Consider the following 16,829-nt stretch of genomic DNA (forward strand, 5'->3'; position numbering starts at 1 on the left):
GGTTATGACTATATAAACCGCTTGTTTTTCGAATCCTCGGTGTTGCGCTGTTACGGTGCGCCGTGGGGCTCTACTTGGGTCCGTTATCTTTCTGCGCTGCCTAATTCCAGTATTCGCTTGATGTCAAGCATCGTAATAGAGAGCGAGCTACGACGGAAAGGCGAGCCCTAAAGTGTTCTGCCCTTAAAATGGGAACGGGAGCAGGTTTTCTAACTCTGAAATGCAGAGTCATGGTATCGTGTATTTGCGGCGCTGTCAAAACGCTTATTATTCTTGTTTGTAATCTAACGCTCGGCGAGCAAGTCTAGCGTTAGTGCCTAGTAAGGACTGCTTTCTCATCATAAGTTCCCATAATTATAGCCCTGCATCAGCAGGTGAAACGTTCTAATGTGGTCAATGTAGTTCGAATATCTAAATTAGAAGTGTGGTGTCAGTTAGCGGCGGCAAGTAATTACTACAATTTCAACGAAAGACGAATGTTAAAAACTTTCGCTGCAACAGAATATGTAGTGTTACCAGCACCAAGCCTCTGCAAGTTTCGGCAGACAGAGACGCTGTTTACAGAAGCTGCCTGTCCTCGGTAGGAACCATGGAGCAATTTAAAAGGATGCAAATAGCAAACGAACTAGGTAAACAGATCATTCATTCAAAAGAATATTGACAAAAGTTTCGATCCGGGACAAAGCGTTTCTTAAAGAAGCATTACACACTTTAATTAGCGCTGACCACTCATGCAATCAACAAAGGTATATACTGACGGCGATGGTCGACTGGCAAATCACTCCTATCGTAAGCGGGAGGTACCAGGTTCAATTCCTAGGCCACCGGATGCCCACCGGTTTTTTTTAAGGGTACAAGGGTCTCTGGACGCCCTGGACGTGAGAGTGAACGCTTGGAGCTTGACCACAAGCAGCCGTAGGTGGGAGGTCCCTCAAACCCCTTCGGGAGGGCTTGGAGACGCTCTACCACTGCGGTGGACGTAGAGGGCTCGGATGGCGATCGTTCCAGCATCGGTGCACTATGACCCTTGTGGGCTTTCTCTGCCGCTGCCAGGAAAGGTCCTTCGGAGGCACCTACATCTACATCGACAGATCCTTCGGAGTTGCATTACTGTTCGCTGTAACAAGTGAATGGGTTATCCTAAAGTCATGCGAGGACTGTCCACCACCGGGGCTCTCATTCCAGCGGCAATCCGGGACTTGATCTCCCCCTCTGGGGGTCTGATCAACCCTCCCCACGGATCGTGGTTCGTCTAGGGCGCTATGCAGAGCCGTAGCACGATGGCTAAGCTAACCATTCATTTGTACCCCCCCCCCCCTCCCTTCCTGGGTGGATGGCTGGCACGCGCTCCGCGTACGGGTTTGCGCATATCTGCCACTCCTAGCACGCCACCCAGGGCGGTCCCTTTTCCTATCTCTGTACTTATAAATCCCTTTCGTTTTGTTTCCAGTGCAATGAAGATTATTATTGTCATTAATAAAGGTGAAACGCTTTTGCATAAGTACTAATTATCGCTCAGCCTAATATGTCGGGATCGAACTGCCGGTGTGCCTGTAAACGCATCTAGAGCACTATACAGCGCGAAAGGTGCCGTGATCTCTCTGTCGCCCCATAGCACATGAGAGGAGCGCCTTATTTCTCATTCGGAACTTTTATACGCGGAGCAAAAGCCACATCCCTGCGAGTTTTGAGGCGAGATCATTCAGCACAAAAGAGCCGATGTGTCTAAAAAGTGTTCAACAGCGCGAGGCGCGAGCTTAAACACGGCTGTAGCGAAGGGTAGTTGTCGGGCCAATAGAACCCCACAGATGACGTAAGAGATTGGGAGGACGGAGCCAAGAGAGCAGACAGACCGCCAGCGAAATCCACTTTTGTCGTCCATTCTCTCATTACCCGGCGGCAACAGCTAGCAGTGGCGCAACGAGTAGGAAACAGATTGAAGCCATTCGAAAGCATTAGGGTGGATCACTACGCAAATCGGCATAAAGACGAAGCCCTTAACAATTCGAGGTGGAAGTGAACCGACTTGGGCGCCCTATTGGACATTAATGTTTTCGAATTCACTACTCATAAAAATGTGCCTAGGGTTTCCCTAAATTCCTTAATACACGATAATTATAAAGCACTCGAGCGAGGCACAATTACAGCCCCCACGTGACCTTACCAATTGCAGGTACAGACAATTCAGAGGGTCCTTCCCACTGGTTCGGTGGCCGTCTTCAACGCTGACTTCGAAGATTATCAAGGCAGCTGCCACGGCAAGCCTTACCCGCGTCTTGCAGCCCTCAAAAGAGCACTGGGTAAGTAGGGTGAAAGTTTATCTCCCTCTCTTCCGGTGAAATCAGGGTGGAAAAATTATGTCGGTCTCTTTGGCGCCACAAATATACACGACCGGCTTCATAGATATGGACCTGTCTTGCACATTGCAGGCTTACGTACTACAGTTACTCGCTCCCCTATATTCCTTATATGCCTATTGACTCTTGGTTGTATCGGCGCGAGTCTTTCTCTGGCGCCGTTGCTGATCGCGGACATTACACACCAGCCCACGGTGCCGTTGTGGTGCATAGGAATGGCGCGTGCTGACATCACGTGTCCTCTTCCTTCTCCGCTGTAATCCGTTGTAATCTTTCGTTCTGTGCCTCGGTTCTCGCACTGTGCTATTGGTCGTCCTCTCTTGAACGTTCGCTCTTCCCTTCAGAGGATCCTGACACTCGCACAGATTTCTTGTAGGCGACCGTGTTAGTGCTTGCGCACTAATATTCGAGAGTCCACCGCCATACTGGTGGGAGGCAAATCCTACTGGCTGTAGGAAACATTCCGGCGGGGTCGATTACTCGTGCGGTCTCACGCGATGGGCTTTCACTGATGTTTGTCGTGAAGTTTTCGCACGTGCAGCCAATCACGTGACACTGAACGAAAAATACAACCCACCAGAAGCTTTCCGGCACCCAAAAGAATTTGCCTCAGGGTTACAGCAAATTTCAGTTTCAGCTGAAATGGCTTAGAAGTTGCCGATTTATCGATTGCTTAAACTTGTTGGGCTTGAGCCATTGGGTGTGCTGTCACTAAGGAGACCAAGGGATCTCCCTCTTTCGCCTTATGAGCGTCCCTTTGTGAACACGTGATATAGCGGGAGTCCGTTGATTTCAACAATACCTCCGCCACAACAACATCAATTGTGTCCCGAGCTCATTGAAGCAAGGCAACCGTGCACATTTTTCTGCGTCGCGGATGCCCGGATGGACGTCGTGCCACAAGAGCTGCGATCCTGGCACCAGAAAACAAGACCATTTATTATTTTGGTTTAACAATGTTGACTTCGGCATTTTCATGCATTCTACAGCTTTCCAATGTTCAGTTGAGTTCATTTCAGAATTTAGATTCCGTGAAGCAACTTTTGAAATGATGTTACCACTACCATTTTCCAGAGGAGGTCGACGTTGGAGCAACAGTTCCCGTTGGGCCGGAAGATCGTAAGCATTTTAAAAAAGTTTTTTGTTGTTGTTGAATAAAGTCTGGTGTGCTTTAGCACTAGCAAATCTGGCGTAAGGCCAGATTTGCTAGTTTGGTTCGCGAGTGCAAAAGAAGACTCAGTAAATTACAACAGTTAGCAATATAAATGATATTTTGATGTTTCGGGGGAGAAATAGGTATACGGAATCTAGCCTAAAAAGCCCACGCTTCATTCGCCTATGTTTTAATGTGAGTAAAGCGACACAAGCGTGCGCGTTATGATTGTAAAAACGGGTGAGCGAAAAGCGTACGTTTACTGAGGTGAATATAGGCTACGAATTATTGAATTTGATATTCAACGAACAAGCGCATCATTAAAAATTATAATGGCATACCTGCGCAGGTTGTCGTTTGCGTAAACGTCTTTCGACAAGTGTTGTTTTTCATTTTCGTTGAGTGATATAGCAAGCGCACAAGTAATGTAGGGTTGAAATCGACCTGGGTTAAGGCTGACGTAGGCACGCTGCCAGAGGGTGGTAAAATATTTCGCATCACTGCATTGGCCTCAAGAACCTGTCTGACAGCACCACAGATGTTTTGTTCTGTGAGAAGCCACTTCAACTATCAGTAGCTGCTGCAGTTCAGAATTATAAGGTTATTTTCGCTATATAAGGAGCCTAACGGGTGGATACCAACGCCCGCATTTGGACACTGCCAATGGGAAATAAATAACAGCAATCGATTTGTACTCATTTGTATCTCGCTCATGACAAGTGTGTAACAGCACCCGCGTTGTACGGTCTAATTTGCCCAGTGCGCATGGCGAGTGCACAAGAGCAGCCACATTTTACTTCCTCATTTGCCCATCACCCATTGCTTGTGCTTACCGTGGTCATTGTAACGACTCTTCAGAAGAGCATGGTTGGTTTACAGGTGGAAGGGATGCAGTCAGTGAAGAAATTCCCGACGAAGACTACGATGGTAAGTCCTACATGCTCAATATTTCTGTTTCTCTTCGATAATTTGCAGCTGCTGACCCCACCGAGATAACCAGAATAGAGCCCTTACTGCCTACTGTCAGAGAGCGTCCCGAAGGATTTCAGACGAAAAAATCTGCAGAAGTTCAGAAAATTGTCCACTAATGCGTAGCATTCCTGGTGCAAGTTCTTCACAGCCGAATCGGTAGCGAAAAAGGTTGGATTATTTTTTTTCAGATTTTCGTTTTTATTACTAATGATCTAAAATATAGCACTATAGCGATGAAGTCTTTACTTTGCTAATTAGTTGTTTTTTTCCGAAGATTCAAAGCGTACTGCAGAGTTGGTTTGTTTACATTTTGTTTTCATTATTTTGATAGTTCTTTTGGGGACGTTTTTAGTTTATTCTTCATTTTGGGGGAGGTACATAAGATGCATGTTTCTTTTGTCAGATAAATTTTGTGAAAAAATATGCTTTCCATTTCTTGTCATTTTTTAGCTTATGAAAATCCTGCCCGACCAACAATCTCCATTTACGCTATTACAACGATTCAAGGTGTTACTTTCGCCAAAATATCTATTTTTGTGGAAAAGCAGGGCGTTCCACTGTGCTGGCTCAAGGGGTACACGGAAAAGATCACTGCACATTCAAAATATGCCACCTTAGTCCCTCCATTAAATTTGTACGGCTAGCGGACCTCGCTTTTAAACGTTATTCCGCTAAAGTCGGGGATATTTTAAAAGTGGTCTTGAAATGGCGTGAAATTGGCGTAAGCCTGCTTTGAAACTGGTTTACACGGAAATACACGAGTTTCACATTTTTGCAATCCCCATCGCTGCGCCCGATGAGTTAGGCATACGACTTTTGGTAGTTTGGGCGATGTCAGCCACCGTATTTTTCCGACTTAATTGCAGCGAACAAAAGGTTCCTGGTGTGCGTGGTGTCGGGCGAGCTGTACGACAACGGGCAGGTGCCCGACCGCCTTTGCACGCACATAGTGCACCTGGGTCTGATGCTGGACACAAACGAAAACAAGGTCTTCTTCTCGGGTGAGCGACGTGTGTCAAATAACTGACCGACACCTTTCTAAATAGCGTGGCCCCTGTTTAACCACAGCATTGAAGGACTATGGTTTAGCGTAGCATTAAATTTTCCAAAGCATCACCAATACTACTAGAGAGACAGAAATATAGAAGTTGAACACACCGAGGTTTGTGTAATCTTATGAGAGAAGGTTTTTCGATGCCGGAGAGCTGGGAGGGGGGAAACGCGAATGCTATTATTATATGCTTCATGCCGCAGTAACGCGTTAGTATTAGTGTTCCCCGTTTTAATACGTCCGCCCTAAACTATTTCCGCATCAGGTGTTGTTCATCTTTGTATTGGTTGTTCAACGAAAGCGATGCGTCAGACGGCTGATTGAAATATTTAGCAGTACCCCAGATATTACACCCATCTACACATCATCAAAGATACCAGAAGCGATATCACTTTGTATGATGACGTTGCTCTCATAAAACGGTTACTTCCCGGTGTGTCGTCCTTAACGTAATGAACTTTCAGAAGCAAGCGGTAATTCCCGTTGACACAGGGTTCTCACAAAAGCGCCATCAACATAGAACTCGAAAAGGTGATCCATATGCTAGTGGTATGTTTGTGGCATTGTCTGCAGCTTCACTTCCACGTAAGAGAGTGGGCAGCGTGTATGTTCGTCACCAATTACAGCAGCTAGAACGGCGTGAGAAAAATACAAGGTTGGTTCGTTAAAACCACTGCTTTGCCTCAATAACGAGGATACCAATTTTATAGCAAACCCCGTATGTGTAATTGAGATAATAATGAAAATATGCAAAGCAGTGGCCACTGCCCAGCCACTTTCCACTTATTTCTTCATAACGCCACAAAATCCGGCTCGTACAATAGGCCGCCTCCGACCTAAAACACCGTCATGAATTACGACTAAGCCATTGCAGTGGTATCTCCAGTTTCGTTTCATCAAATCACTTGAATCCTAACCTGCAGTTAATGCATTGAGAACTATATTTTTAGTGCTTACCGATGATACGTCACTGACAGTATTATAATACGTCCCTGAACGTATAAGAGCACGTTACCCATAATACGTCACTGAATTACGTGAACGTAGTGCGAAATGTGAAAGATTCTCGATATTTCTTGTCTTTTTTTTTTTGGTTGAAAACGCTTTTTTCGTGGCTGTAATCGGGCAGAGTACGTTACCCAAGACTAGTTCTTTCCACTTGAACGAAGTTATACGGTCCAGTCCTCTTATAACGAACAATCAGAAAAAGGAAATCAGTTCGTTTTAGCCGTTTTTCGCTATATCAGGACATAAAATCTATGTATACGATTGGTAACAGGAAACGAAGATTTGTTCGTTAAAGCGGGAATTTCGTTAGAACCGGGTTCGCTATAAGTGGGAATGACTGTACTTCGTCTTCATGGCCCCTTTAAAACGCATTTTGCCAGCACGTTGAAGAAGCCCCGTCACTATGCAGACCGCGCTCTGCGGCTGGCCTGGTCCCACAAGCACACGCGTCACCTGGCGGCGCTCGTAGACGACGGCTCTTCGCCACAGCTGGCCTACCTGGAGCGCTCTGGTCAGCGGGCAGCCGTGTACGTGGCGCTGCAGGTGGCCGGATACCTGCGCAGGCACGCGCTGCACGGAATGGCCCTGCTTCACATCAACCGCACCACGAAGGCGCTGTCCAAGTTCGCCCATATCGTGCGCGTGAGTCGCTTAAGCCCCTAGCCCCACCCGGCGTCGTAACGATTTCATTCTTAGCCGCAAATCATAGATTGGCCAACACTACCGAGGTTATCACTGTTCACGTATTCGTAAAACTTGTTCAAGTAATTTTCTAGTACACCGTAACACAAAGCAAACTCCAACTTTCTACTGTTACCACCTTATCTGCGCTCCAAGTTTCACATTTCTTGTTTTATAACAAGTTATCTGATAATCCGTAAGATAATTTATACCACTATTCACCAGGAGTGTAAAGTGAATAGTAATTCCTAGTTTAAACTGTCGCGAGCAATAATAATTCGCAGGGGCGCTGTACAAACGTTTCCGGAATTCTTGGAGTATGCTAATCAATACCGTAGCACCTTATTTTAACGATTACCCCTGCGAATGGAATTGGCTTGGTTATAAGCGATACTTTGGTAAAACCGGTATGATTTCCCGAGTATGCAAAAAGTAATTTTAAATAAAGCGCTTTCGTTATAACATAGCTTACTGCATACTTTTTTTCTGTAAGACGAGAGCGGTCCCGTAAAACAGCTACACCTCTTCCCCACGTAGAGCATACCTGTTACAGTAAGTTCGTGCCTCGAGAAGCCTTTTTTAAACTATGACTAACGCAATCATCATCCATGTTAAAATACTTTTGCAATGCCACAAAGCGTGCCGCATCACTGCATTTAAGACGGATTCAAACGCTTCATAATAGTTTGTCTACAGTGACAGATGCGTATTCACTTAATTCCGGTCCGTATACATAGGGGCAAAACTAAACAATTTCCGGTGGAGCGCTGGAGTCCTGGGTATACGGTTAAAATGAAAGAACACTCTGCCATGGCGTGGTACAAAGCTGCTCTTTTGTCGTCCACATGCTTTTTACTGCGAAGCAGCATACCTCTAACCAGCCAAAGAAATATTCGTCTCCGCGTCAGCACTAAACTCCCAAAACTCCCAGGCTACTACTGACTACTGGCTACACCAAGGCTACACAAGCAAACTACTGGCATCGCGTGGGATCAAACCTGGGCCGGTAGAGAAGCGGAGCTTGGGCCCAGGTTTGATCAAACCACCTTCTGTTTCCCGTCAGTTCAAATCGTCGTCCGTCAGTTTAAACCGCCGACAGTCTCCCCGTCTCCACGTGTGGAAACGGGGACACAGACGGTTGTTTGAATGGAGCGTCTGGGGAGGAACAGGGCGATTTTTCGAGGCGCCACATGAAACAGAAGTGATGGGGAGGTAGTGAGAGAGATGACGCCATAGCTAAGCATGCCGCCCTACCCTCACCCTTCAAACGACGCTTCTTTCGGTTTTCTTTCTTCCGACGCTGCTGCGTTCGGGATACCCCCGCCGCGAATACCAGGTAACGGCTGGCACAGTCTCTGGTTTCGCTCTTTCGTAGAGCCGCGTGTGTGAATTCAGGTGACGCCGCATGGGTAATCGTTGTGGGTTTCGTTTGCAGCTTCGCAGCCCAACCACCTTCACAGCGTCGATTGGAGACAAGTTTTTGCTAAGTTGTTTCTGTCAAGGTCATTTCGTTCCAAAAATTGTGTGCCCCCTTGTCGGTTCAACCGTCCTAGCCACCAGTTGCGGTACCACGAAATTTCTCATTGGTGACCAGTTGTGAAGTAGGTCGACAGGAGATTGCATGGCATTCCGCGACCTCGGCGCGGGATCGAAAAGAACTCCGGCTCTGTGTAAAATAAAATTGTCAATCGTTCGTGAAATGAAACCGCGTAGAAAGAAGCAGGATTGTCAAGACTGGAATGGTACAGTGTGAGCACTATCGCGTCTTTACCTATATTACAGCAAATTGCCACCAATCAGCCTAACGCCTTACCTGAGTCACGACTCAGTCAACAGTATTCACTTTTGAGAGACTGAACCCCCCAATTCTGGAGGTGGGAATCATGATCCGCCGTAATTTTACTGTCCACTAACAGCATACAAGTTTACCGAGAGAAAAATCAAATCATCTTTCTTGAGAGAAACGAGGTTAATTTCTCTCATGCAACGTGAGTCAAATTTAGAGTCCGAAATCAAAACCGCTTCGACCGCGTCGGAATGGCACATTTGCATTGCAAAGTCGGCTTCTAACGCCAGGGACCCAGGCTCGAGTTGAACGCGGAAAGCGCTTTTGTTTCTCTCGAGGCGCTCGATGTGCCTTCGCTTCTCATCGTCATCTTTTTGTGAAACTTATTGGCAAAGTTGGCTTTCCTGCAGTGCGTTTAGGCGCGACATCAAACGCCATCTGTGAGATACAGAAAGCTTCACTTTAGAAGCGGTGTTCGAAATGCCCAGAGAGCAAGCGACTTCTCCAGGGCCAGCCAGCTCGTCACCGATGTACGTACGCCTCAGCAGTGAATTCTAGCGCACACACCTTGTTCCCTCGTATATGATGCTGTGTTTTTTAAGTGCGAATGCACTTCTTAAGCGAGCCTGAAGCGTCCGCCGCCGTCCGCATAGCAACAGCTGCGGGTGCGCGCGCTCGTCTTCCTTGGCAACGGGGGGAGATGGGCGCGCGCTGCCTGGCCGCTGACATGGCACATACCCACGTGGGGGATTGGCCAGGAATCTCCTCGCCTTCCTTGGCAACAGGGGGAGATGGGTGCGTGCTGCCTGGCCGCTGACATGGCACATACCCACGTGGGGGACTGGCCAAGAATCGGGCGTGAGAAGGGCTAATGCACCCGCTAAAAGGAGTACTGACACGAAATTTCAAAGCTGAGATCCGCTCTAGCAATCAAGTACAACGACAACACAAATAGGTGTCTGTGAATAAATGCATCTTTCTTTCTTTGTAGTTGTGTGTGTGTGTGGGATCTCTCTTTCGCGAACATTACCGAACCGCGCAAATTCAACTCGTGCATTCGCACTTTCACATTCTTCCCCTCGGGGAAATGCGGGGAACTTTTTTGTTCTTGATCGTAGCGGCTGTATTAGCTTAGCAATTGGCCTGTTCATATTCTGTTACTTGCAGGCCATGCGAACAGTTTTACAGCCAGACCTCAGCCTCATGGTCAGCGTCGAAGTTGTGGACATACACGTACCCCCAAAGTTACTCGCAAAGCGCCTCAAAGAGTTTGTAAGGTAAGCATAAAGTTCCCTTTGAGCTGCTTGCCTAGTGACGTGCCTGCAGTGCCCTGAACGTATTGCGACGCCGTTACTGAAAGGTGTTTCACGTGGCCACGAGATCATTCAGCATCGTGTGAGGAAGAAAGCTGGAATTAGCTCTCCTAGCTCTCGCCAGATATGCTGTATGGACAGAAATCCGGATTCAGTTGTGCGGTGTGCGACAAACTGTGGTTCTAAAACAATTTGATGGTGATTGGTAACGCCCGAGATGTGGCGAAACGTGAACGTGCACTGGACGTATCGCTTCGTTCTTTTTGTGAAAACGCTGACGTGGCAACGTTCAACGTGTGCGGCGCGCGCAAGGATTCCTTAATGCCCGCTGCTGTGCTGCGGCTATGTACGACAAACGAATACCTGTACTCCCCCACCCACCCTCTGTGCCTTAAGTACAGTTCCGCTGATCATTCATCTTCGCATTGTGAAATAGCCTTGAATTTCAGCTCTTTAAAATCGCATAGGAACGATGCCGCCATAGTGACCCGGCTCTGCACGTGAAGTCCCTCTCATATCTACAACGACATATAAACACGTTTGTTCATACAGCAGTGTTATTGGCGTTAGAGTGGCTATGTAAAAGGTTTTACAAAGTGCTGCACCTCCAGCTCATATAAAAGGTAAGCTAACTCTGAGTGCATGTGTTGAAAAAGCTTTTACTGAGCGAACACTTTATGTAGTCTACGTTCCCCTTTTCACACTGCGCAGTTATTGTTGACCCATTGTAACGCGGCCTTATTCTACGCAGAGAGGTTGACATATTTAGCTTCGAGACGCATTTCTACCACAGTCGCGGATACTGCCAGCTGGAGCCTCCCTCCACTTTCGAAACGCCGGGAAGAGCGTTCACAGTCTCTATGGTGAGTACTGCTGCCTCTAAACATAAGCACAGAGCGAAAGTATGGTGTCACAATATAGTCGTCAAGCAAGGCATGTCGAGATGAAATTACACCCTGATAAAGTGACACCCATAAAATCCCGGGCCATCTCCTTTAACGTGAAACGAAGGACGGGCAAAGCATGCAGTGTATTAGTGTATTCAAAGGGTGTAAATCTCTTTGTTGCCACACGGCGAGCGCTGATTGGGCGTTAGAGAAGCTCCGGTGGGAGGAGCAATCACGTGCTTGCTGAGATGGTGGCGCCCTCTCTTGCGCTGAATCGGATTTAAGCAATTAAATTAGAGACAGACTGGCCATAAGTTGTCTTCGTGTCACACGCCGCAGCATGCTTAGAAGTATGCTTTACAGGAGAAAACCCGGCGTCTGAAACCAATTTTAAAACGAAAGTTAGCAAATTTCTGTTATTAATGCAGTTAAATTATTATTATTCATGTATTTGAAATTAGGTTTAATTATGTTGGTTTATTTTGAACCGGTCTTATCCATTATAGACAGAAATTTGACAACATGATATACTGGGACGGCATGAGACTACGACGACAGGAGACGCCTACAACCCGAGGTGCTTCGCCCCGAATAAAGCAGCAGCAACAAACCAAGCAGGAATTGCCAGGTTTCTTAGAAGCGCATTATACGTGCCTTTACGAGATAAGGTGGCTTCGTTTTTGTTATGCGCGAGAAATGCGCAAACATATGTAATCAAGCACGTGCTGCGCCTTACAAATAGAACCCAAAGACAAGAAACGTGCGCCGGCGTTGCTAGGTAATGCCTGGGCACGCGCAGAGCCATCCTAAGAAGTGGAGAGAGGGGAGGCAGTGGCCAGCCGGCAGGCTGGGTTCACCTTCTGAGCGAAGGATAGCTTCTCGGCTTCAATCTCCTCGAGAACACCATGGATGGATCAGCTTGAGAACACCATGGCTGGGAGCTTGAGAAGGTTCCGTTGGCTTCGACGATAGATCAGGCTTTAGCTAAACAGCGCTAGATGTACCACTTCTTAAGCGCTCGTGCTGGAATACAGGAAATACACGCGAGACCACAGTCTCAGCCCCAGATAACTCAATGTGCAGGTAATACATGTACAAACATCTACCGGAGACGTTTCACAAACGGTACTATAATGCTTTTGCGTTCCTGCATATGAGCATTCAAGAAGTTATGGGTGTCCCTTCCTAAGTTTTTTTTTTTTACCTTCACCTGGTGTGGGGCTTCACTGCCAGCATGATCGGAGTTCTGCAGAACCTGAACAGCAAGATAAACGCCCTTGTTTGGTTTCAGAAGTCTTGCATCTTCACCGGTGGAAAGTGTTACCTTATAGTGTGTTACTAAAGTGCGAGTCTTATAAACACTCGTTTTGAATAAAGGAATGGGCAGCTCACACTTTTAGGTGCGGAGTACTTTAGGACCACCCCAAGTCCGTCCGCGTCCGTGCGCATAGCGCTTACAATCGCAAAAAATCACGCAGACGCCGGCAGGATTCGAGCTTGTGTCGGGTAGACCAGACAGGGTTAGCGTCAGTCGTCTTACCCGTTGGGCTACGACCGTGAGTTAGTAGTACCCGAGAGTCAAACGGCTCACTCCCTCGCCTGTAACGGTGCCGAGTACCTTAGGACTTCCCAATGTCCGTCCGCGTCCATCCGTGCGCACACCACCATCAAGCGAAAATCAAGCGAAATTCGATGTGAGCCGTGAGTTGCAGTTACATTTAGGGAATATTCAAGGTGCAGCTCACGGCTCAAATCGAATGACGGTCGGGCCGCAAATCGGATGTCATTTCGAGTCCCTGTACTCCGCACCCCGCCATCATCCACGGACTGGAGATGCTGCCTTTATTTTTTTGTTCCATGGGAACATTGCTGCCGGCGCTTAAGAATTGGGGTGTGTGGAGGCAGGTTTCAGATAGCACGCTTCCTTGACCATAATATGGTGTAGTAAGCGGTCTGTGGTGCAGCGGGGGCAGCAGCCACAATGGTCAGTCGCCACACTTGGTGCCCGCTGCGCCATTTCCTTCTAATAATACGTTTTCAGAACACTTTTAGCGCCATTCCCACTTGTTATTTTCTATTACTAAAAACAGAGATTTTTCATTTCAGTTGTAAACAGTTAGTAGTGCAAGGCAACAATACTATTTTACTTTGTGGTGGCGTTTGGGTGCCATCGGCCGATCGGCCAAATAAATATTAGATATGTCAGTTGCATGAAACTATGGCACAAGTGAGCACCGTTTCTTCTGTTTGCGTTATTACACACTTATGTGATATAAGGTTGTGCAAAAATTTTCTGAAGTGCCATTTCGTTAAGGATATCTTTGAAAAGACACAGGTTGCAGGGTGACTTCGCGGCCTCTATCAACGTAACGTATTGTACAGCCAGCAGCTAAAACATCGGGCTCATTTCTAACAAATTTGATAACATTTGTAAACTAGTATTCATCGCCTTGTGAGCGTTGCCTCGCGTCCTCACCGGATGCGTGGAGGGCGAGAAACATGAAAGGGACGGCTGACGCCCTGCTGCATATTCTTTCGTCTCCTTAAAAAACCTGGCTCTCGCGCAACCCTCCTCCTTCTCTTTTCTTGACTTTTGCAGCGGCTGGCGACCAGTATATCATGCCTCTGAACACACAGCAGCCGTTATAGCAACTTAAAGGTTGCCCGAATGTGAATATACTCTTTTGTGCCACTTCCTGCAGACGATGGCCCTGTCGTGGATAGAAGCCCTAAGCCTAAACCAGAGCATCTGTCTCTCACTGAACATGGCCGTCCTGCAGTTCACATCGCCCAAAGACCGGCCGACGTGCGTACGAAGGCAAGACGTCGGCTATAGTGAGGTAAATAGAAAAATAAATTTACCGCTTTGAAATCCTCAATTTTCGCCAACCAACTACGGGTGAACCTTGTGCTGTATTACCTCTGCACCTGTTTTCTCAGGCAACAGCAGCGTGCTTGTTTTCTTTGGCAAATAGACAATAGCTAAAGTTGAAGAATTCTAAATCGCAGTGGTTATGTGCACTGGCTGAACAAAAATGTGTGAGTGGGGCTGCACTTTCGCTATCCACTTATCTGCAGATGTTTAATTAAAAGCTTGAAAACAAAATTTGTGGAGTATATGTAGGGAAATGAGCTCCACGGTGCTGATGTTTCTTCCAGAAACGAAGAAAATAAAAATTTAAAAACTTTTTCAACTCCTCACTCTGCTAACCCATGGATGACTCCTGCTGAGCCACTTTGTTTTCCTTTGAATTATGCTCACCGACTGCATTTTCGGGTGAGAAGCATACACATTACAAAGGTGGAAAATCGGTCCTCTTTACAGATATGCGACAGCAGAGATTGGACAATACTAAAGTATAACTCGTCAGACTCCCTTGCTCGTCGGAAAGAAACCGTCTGGCAGCTATACGAAGAACCTGAACTCCTGCGAAATAAGGTAGGCCAACTGCGACCAAAATTGGAGTTAAATTGTAACTTCAGAGCTATTAACTCGCTTGGACAAATACGAGGTTAAATTTAGGACATGATGCACGACGTAAATCAGGACCGTTTTTTAACGAGATCTCTATTAATTTCCGCCACTGACTCCTTTCGAACGGTTTAAAACGTCTCTACAGGCGTGTGCAGGAAAAAACTGAAACACCTTGCCGAAATACATCATTGTATGCGAAGTTGTAAGGACGGTAGATTTACATGCTTGCAAGTGACCGTTCCTAATTCAGCTACATTCGAAATGAAATGTAAACTCACATGCTCCCTGTTCGTAAATCTCAAAATGCAATCTTGTTGTCTGCATATATACCGCGTTTTTTACGCCTTTCCGGTACGCTTCTCACGGCTTCTTGATTCTAGTCTATGCTTTTTGCGTTCAGAGTTAAGACCGCGCACACATTCCGAAAACATCCTCTTCTGTTCTTCTCAATTTGTACTCCCAGGTATATAAACTGATAGCGCACAGTCCCACGGCATGTGTAGTGGCCTTCAACATTGACTACGAAGACTACAAGCCGGCGTGTGGAAACACGAGCTTTCCTCGACTTATAGCAATCGAAAAAGGTAACCTGGGTGGTCTATGGGTGATATCGCGTTCTCCGGAGCCTACTAACCGCCGGATATTTACTGGAACACCGGCTGACGGCAATATTATGGCACTGCAAAGTTGTTCATGTTTCCTGGTGGGGAACACATTGCTCCACCTCGATTTTAACACATCGATCTTCCGCTCTCCCTTATCGTGTGTAGAAGCCCAAGGTAGTTGGGTGGGGCCGTGCCGTCTAATCTTGTTCCAGATTCCTCACCTTGACGAAGTACTCAAGTATTAAGCCTTGAGCTTGTGGCCGCGGTCAAAACATATTCAGTTTCTATGTCAGCGTGTGTCTCTTTGTAAAGTCCCACTGGACATTTTGGCGAGCTACATGTATCCCCTGAACGCCTGTCTAGGGTCAAAAATATCCCCAGAACCTTAAGAGGTATGTTTTACACGTTCGTTGGGGTTTTTTGTGCATGTAGACTACAGGCCCGTATTCGCTACTTCTATATGGAGAACCCATACTGGATCAGTTGCAGAACGGATATCACATACGCCAGTGCCACAAAAAAGTTAAATTGCGGGTGGCTAGCAGGATTCTCGGAAGTTCAATGGCAACAAGCATTCAGCCTTTACCAACAGAGGCATGCTGCTTGCGTGTCAAAGCAGATCAGATCCTCAAAAGCTAGGATACCGGCTTTATTATCCGCTTATCATATGGTCGTCGGATATTGTAGGATTCCAAATCATGCACAAATACTTGCCCAAAATATGTCATTTCACCGCGTTTCAGAAAGCAAATCAAAAATGCAGCATGCGAAAATGTTTTTTTTATTGCATTTCACATTCCAGCGTACGACCAGGCAGAAGGCAATGTGAGCAACGACGCCCATGCTCTGCGAAACACTGTTCATGAGGGTAAGCAAAATCGAGTCACACGGCGCAGGTTCTGTGGTCGAAGATTGTCAACTGTATAACGTTTAAATGCTACCCAAAGCAATTCAAGAAATGCTTGCCAGAAGCCAGTTTAAAATCTGATATTTAGCCTCACCATTCGCTTAACAGTGCGTAAAGTGCCAACAAAGGAGCAGGAACGTGGGAAGCGAATGAAACAGTACACCGTTAGTTAGCCTTCAGACTAACTGTGGCTAAACAGTGCGAAACGTACTTTTAGCCTAAAGCAATGCGAAAAGCCTCGCGTTAATGACACAAATGTACCAAAGAATTCGCTTTACATTCCCTTCTCTTTCTCTCCGCCTTTCTCTCTCTCTCTCTCTCTCTCTCTCTCTCTCTCTCTCTCTCTCTCTCTCTTTAAGAAAACGCATTGCAAGACATATTCCGCATGACAGGTAAGCCAGCGGTGAGCTGTAGCGAAGAAAGTTCGCCATGGTTGAACTTTAATGGGACATTTGTACCTGCAGGTTTTCTGAAGTCCAAACAGCGACGACCTTTCGGTAAGATACTTTTCAGGTCATTTCACTTCAACCAGCTGGCCTACAAGAAACCGAACAAGACACTATACAAGAGAGAGCGAGGCGGAGAAGTGTGATTGACAGCACGTTGATTAGATGGGTTGAAGTACACAACCACA

At 46.7% G+C, this 16,829-nt stretch overlaps 2 protein-coding genes across 4 annotated transcripts in view; both read left to right on the forward strand.

The window, feature by feature from the left end:
* Nucleotides 1-4,598, forward strand: part of LOC144153313 (uncharacterized) — a 49,097-nt gene extending 44,499 nt beyond the window's left edge. Inside the window, exons 20-23 of the mRNA XM_077684964.1 lie at nucleotides 2,174-2,300; nucleotides 3,432-3,476; nucleotides 4,390-4,437; nucleotides 4,486-4,598. Of these exons, the coding sequence (XP_077541090.1) occupies nucleotides 2,174-2,300; nucleotides 3,432-3,476; nucleotides 4,390-4,437; nucleotides 4,486-4,598 (333 nt within the window). The remainder of the gene's footprint in view (nucleotides 1-2,173; nucleotides 2,301-3,431; nucleotides 3,477-4,389; nucleotides 4,438-4,485) is intronic.
* LOC144151406 (uncharacterized) overlaps nucleotides 4,396-16,829 on the forward strand; it is a 103,591-nt gene continuing 91,157 nt past the window's right edge. For all 3 annotated transcript variants that reach the window (XM_077682446.1, XM_077682447.1, XM_077682448.1), the window contains exons 1-10: nucleotides 4,396-4,437; nucleotides 5,349-5,483; nucleotides 6,951-7,183; nucleotides 10,176-10,285; nucleotides 11,073-11,184; nucleotides 13,911-14,048; nucleotides 14,534-14,647; nucleotides 15,147-15,267; nucleotides 16,091-16,156; nucleotides 16,660-16,692. In XM_077682446.1, coding sequence (XP_077538572.1) covers nucleotides 5,447-5,483; nucleotides 6,951-7,183; nucleotides 10,176-10,285; nucleotides 11,073-11,184; nucleotides 13,911-14,048; nucleotides 14,534-14,647; nucleotides 15,147-15,267; nucleotides 16,091-16,156; nucleotides 16,660-16,692 — 964 coding nt within the window. In that variant the 5' untranslated portion in view covers nucleotides 4,396-4,437; nucleotides 5,349-5,446. The remainder of the gene's footprint in view (nucleotides 4,438-5,348; nucleotides 5,484-6,950; nucleotides 7,184-10,175; nucleotides 10,286-11,072; nucleotides 11,185-13,910; nucleotides 14,049-14,533; nucleotides 14,648-15,146; nucleotides 15,268-16,090; nucleotides 16,157-16,659; nucleotides 16,693-16,829) is intronic.

Source organism: Haemaphysalis longicornis, unplaced genomic scaffold (genome assembly GCF_048455015.1).
Source record: "Haemaphysalis longicornis isolate Haplotype H1 unplaced genomic scaffold, Haemaphysalis longicornis Haplotype H1 scaffold_9, whole genome shotgun sequence".
Lineage (NCBI taxonomy): Eukaryota > Metazoa > Arthropoda > Arachnida > Ixodida > Ixodidae > Haemaphysalis > Haemaphysalis longicornis.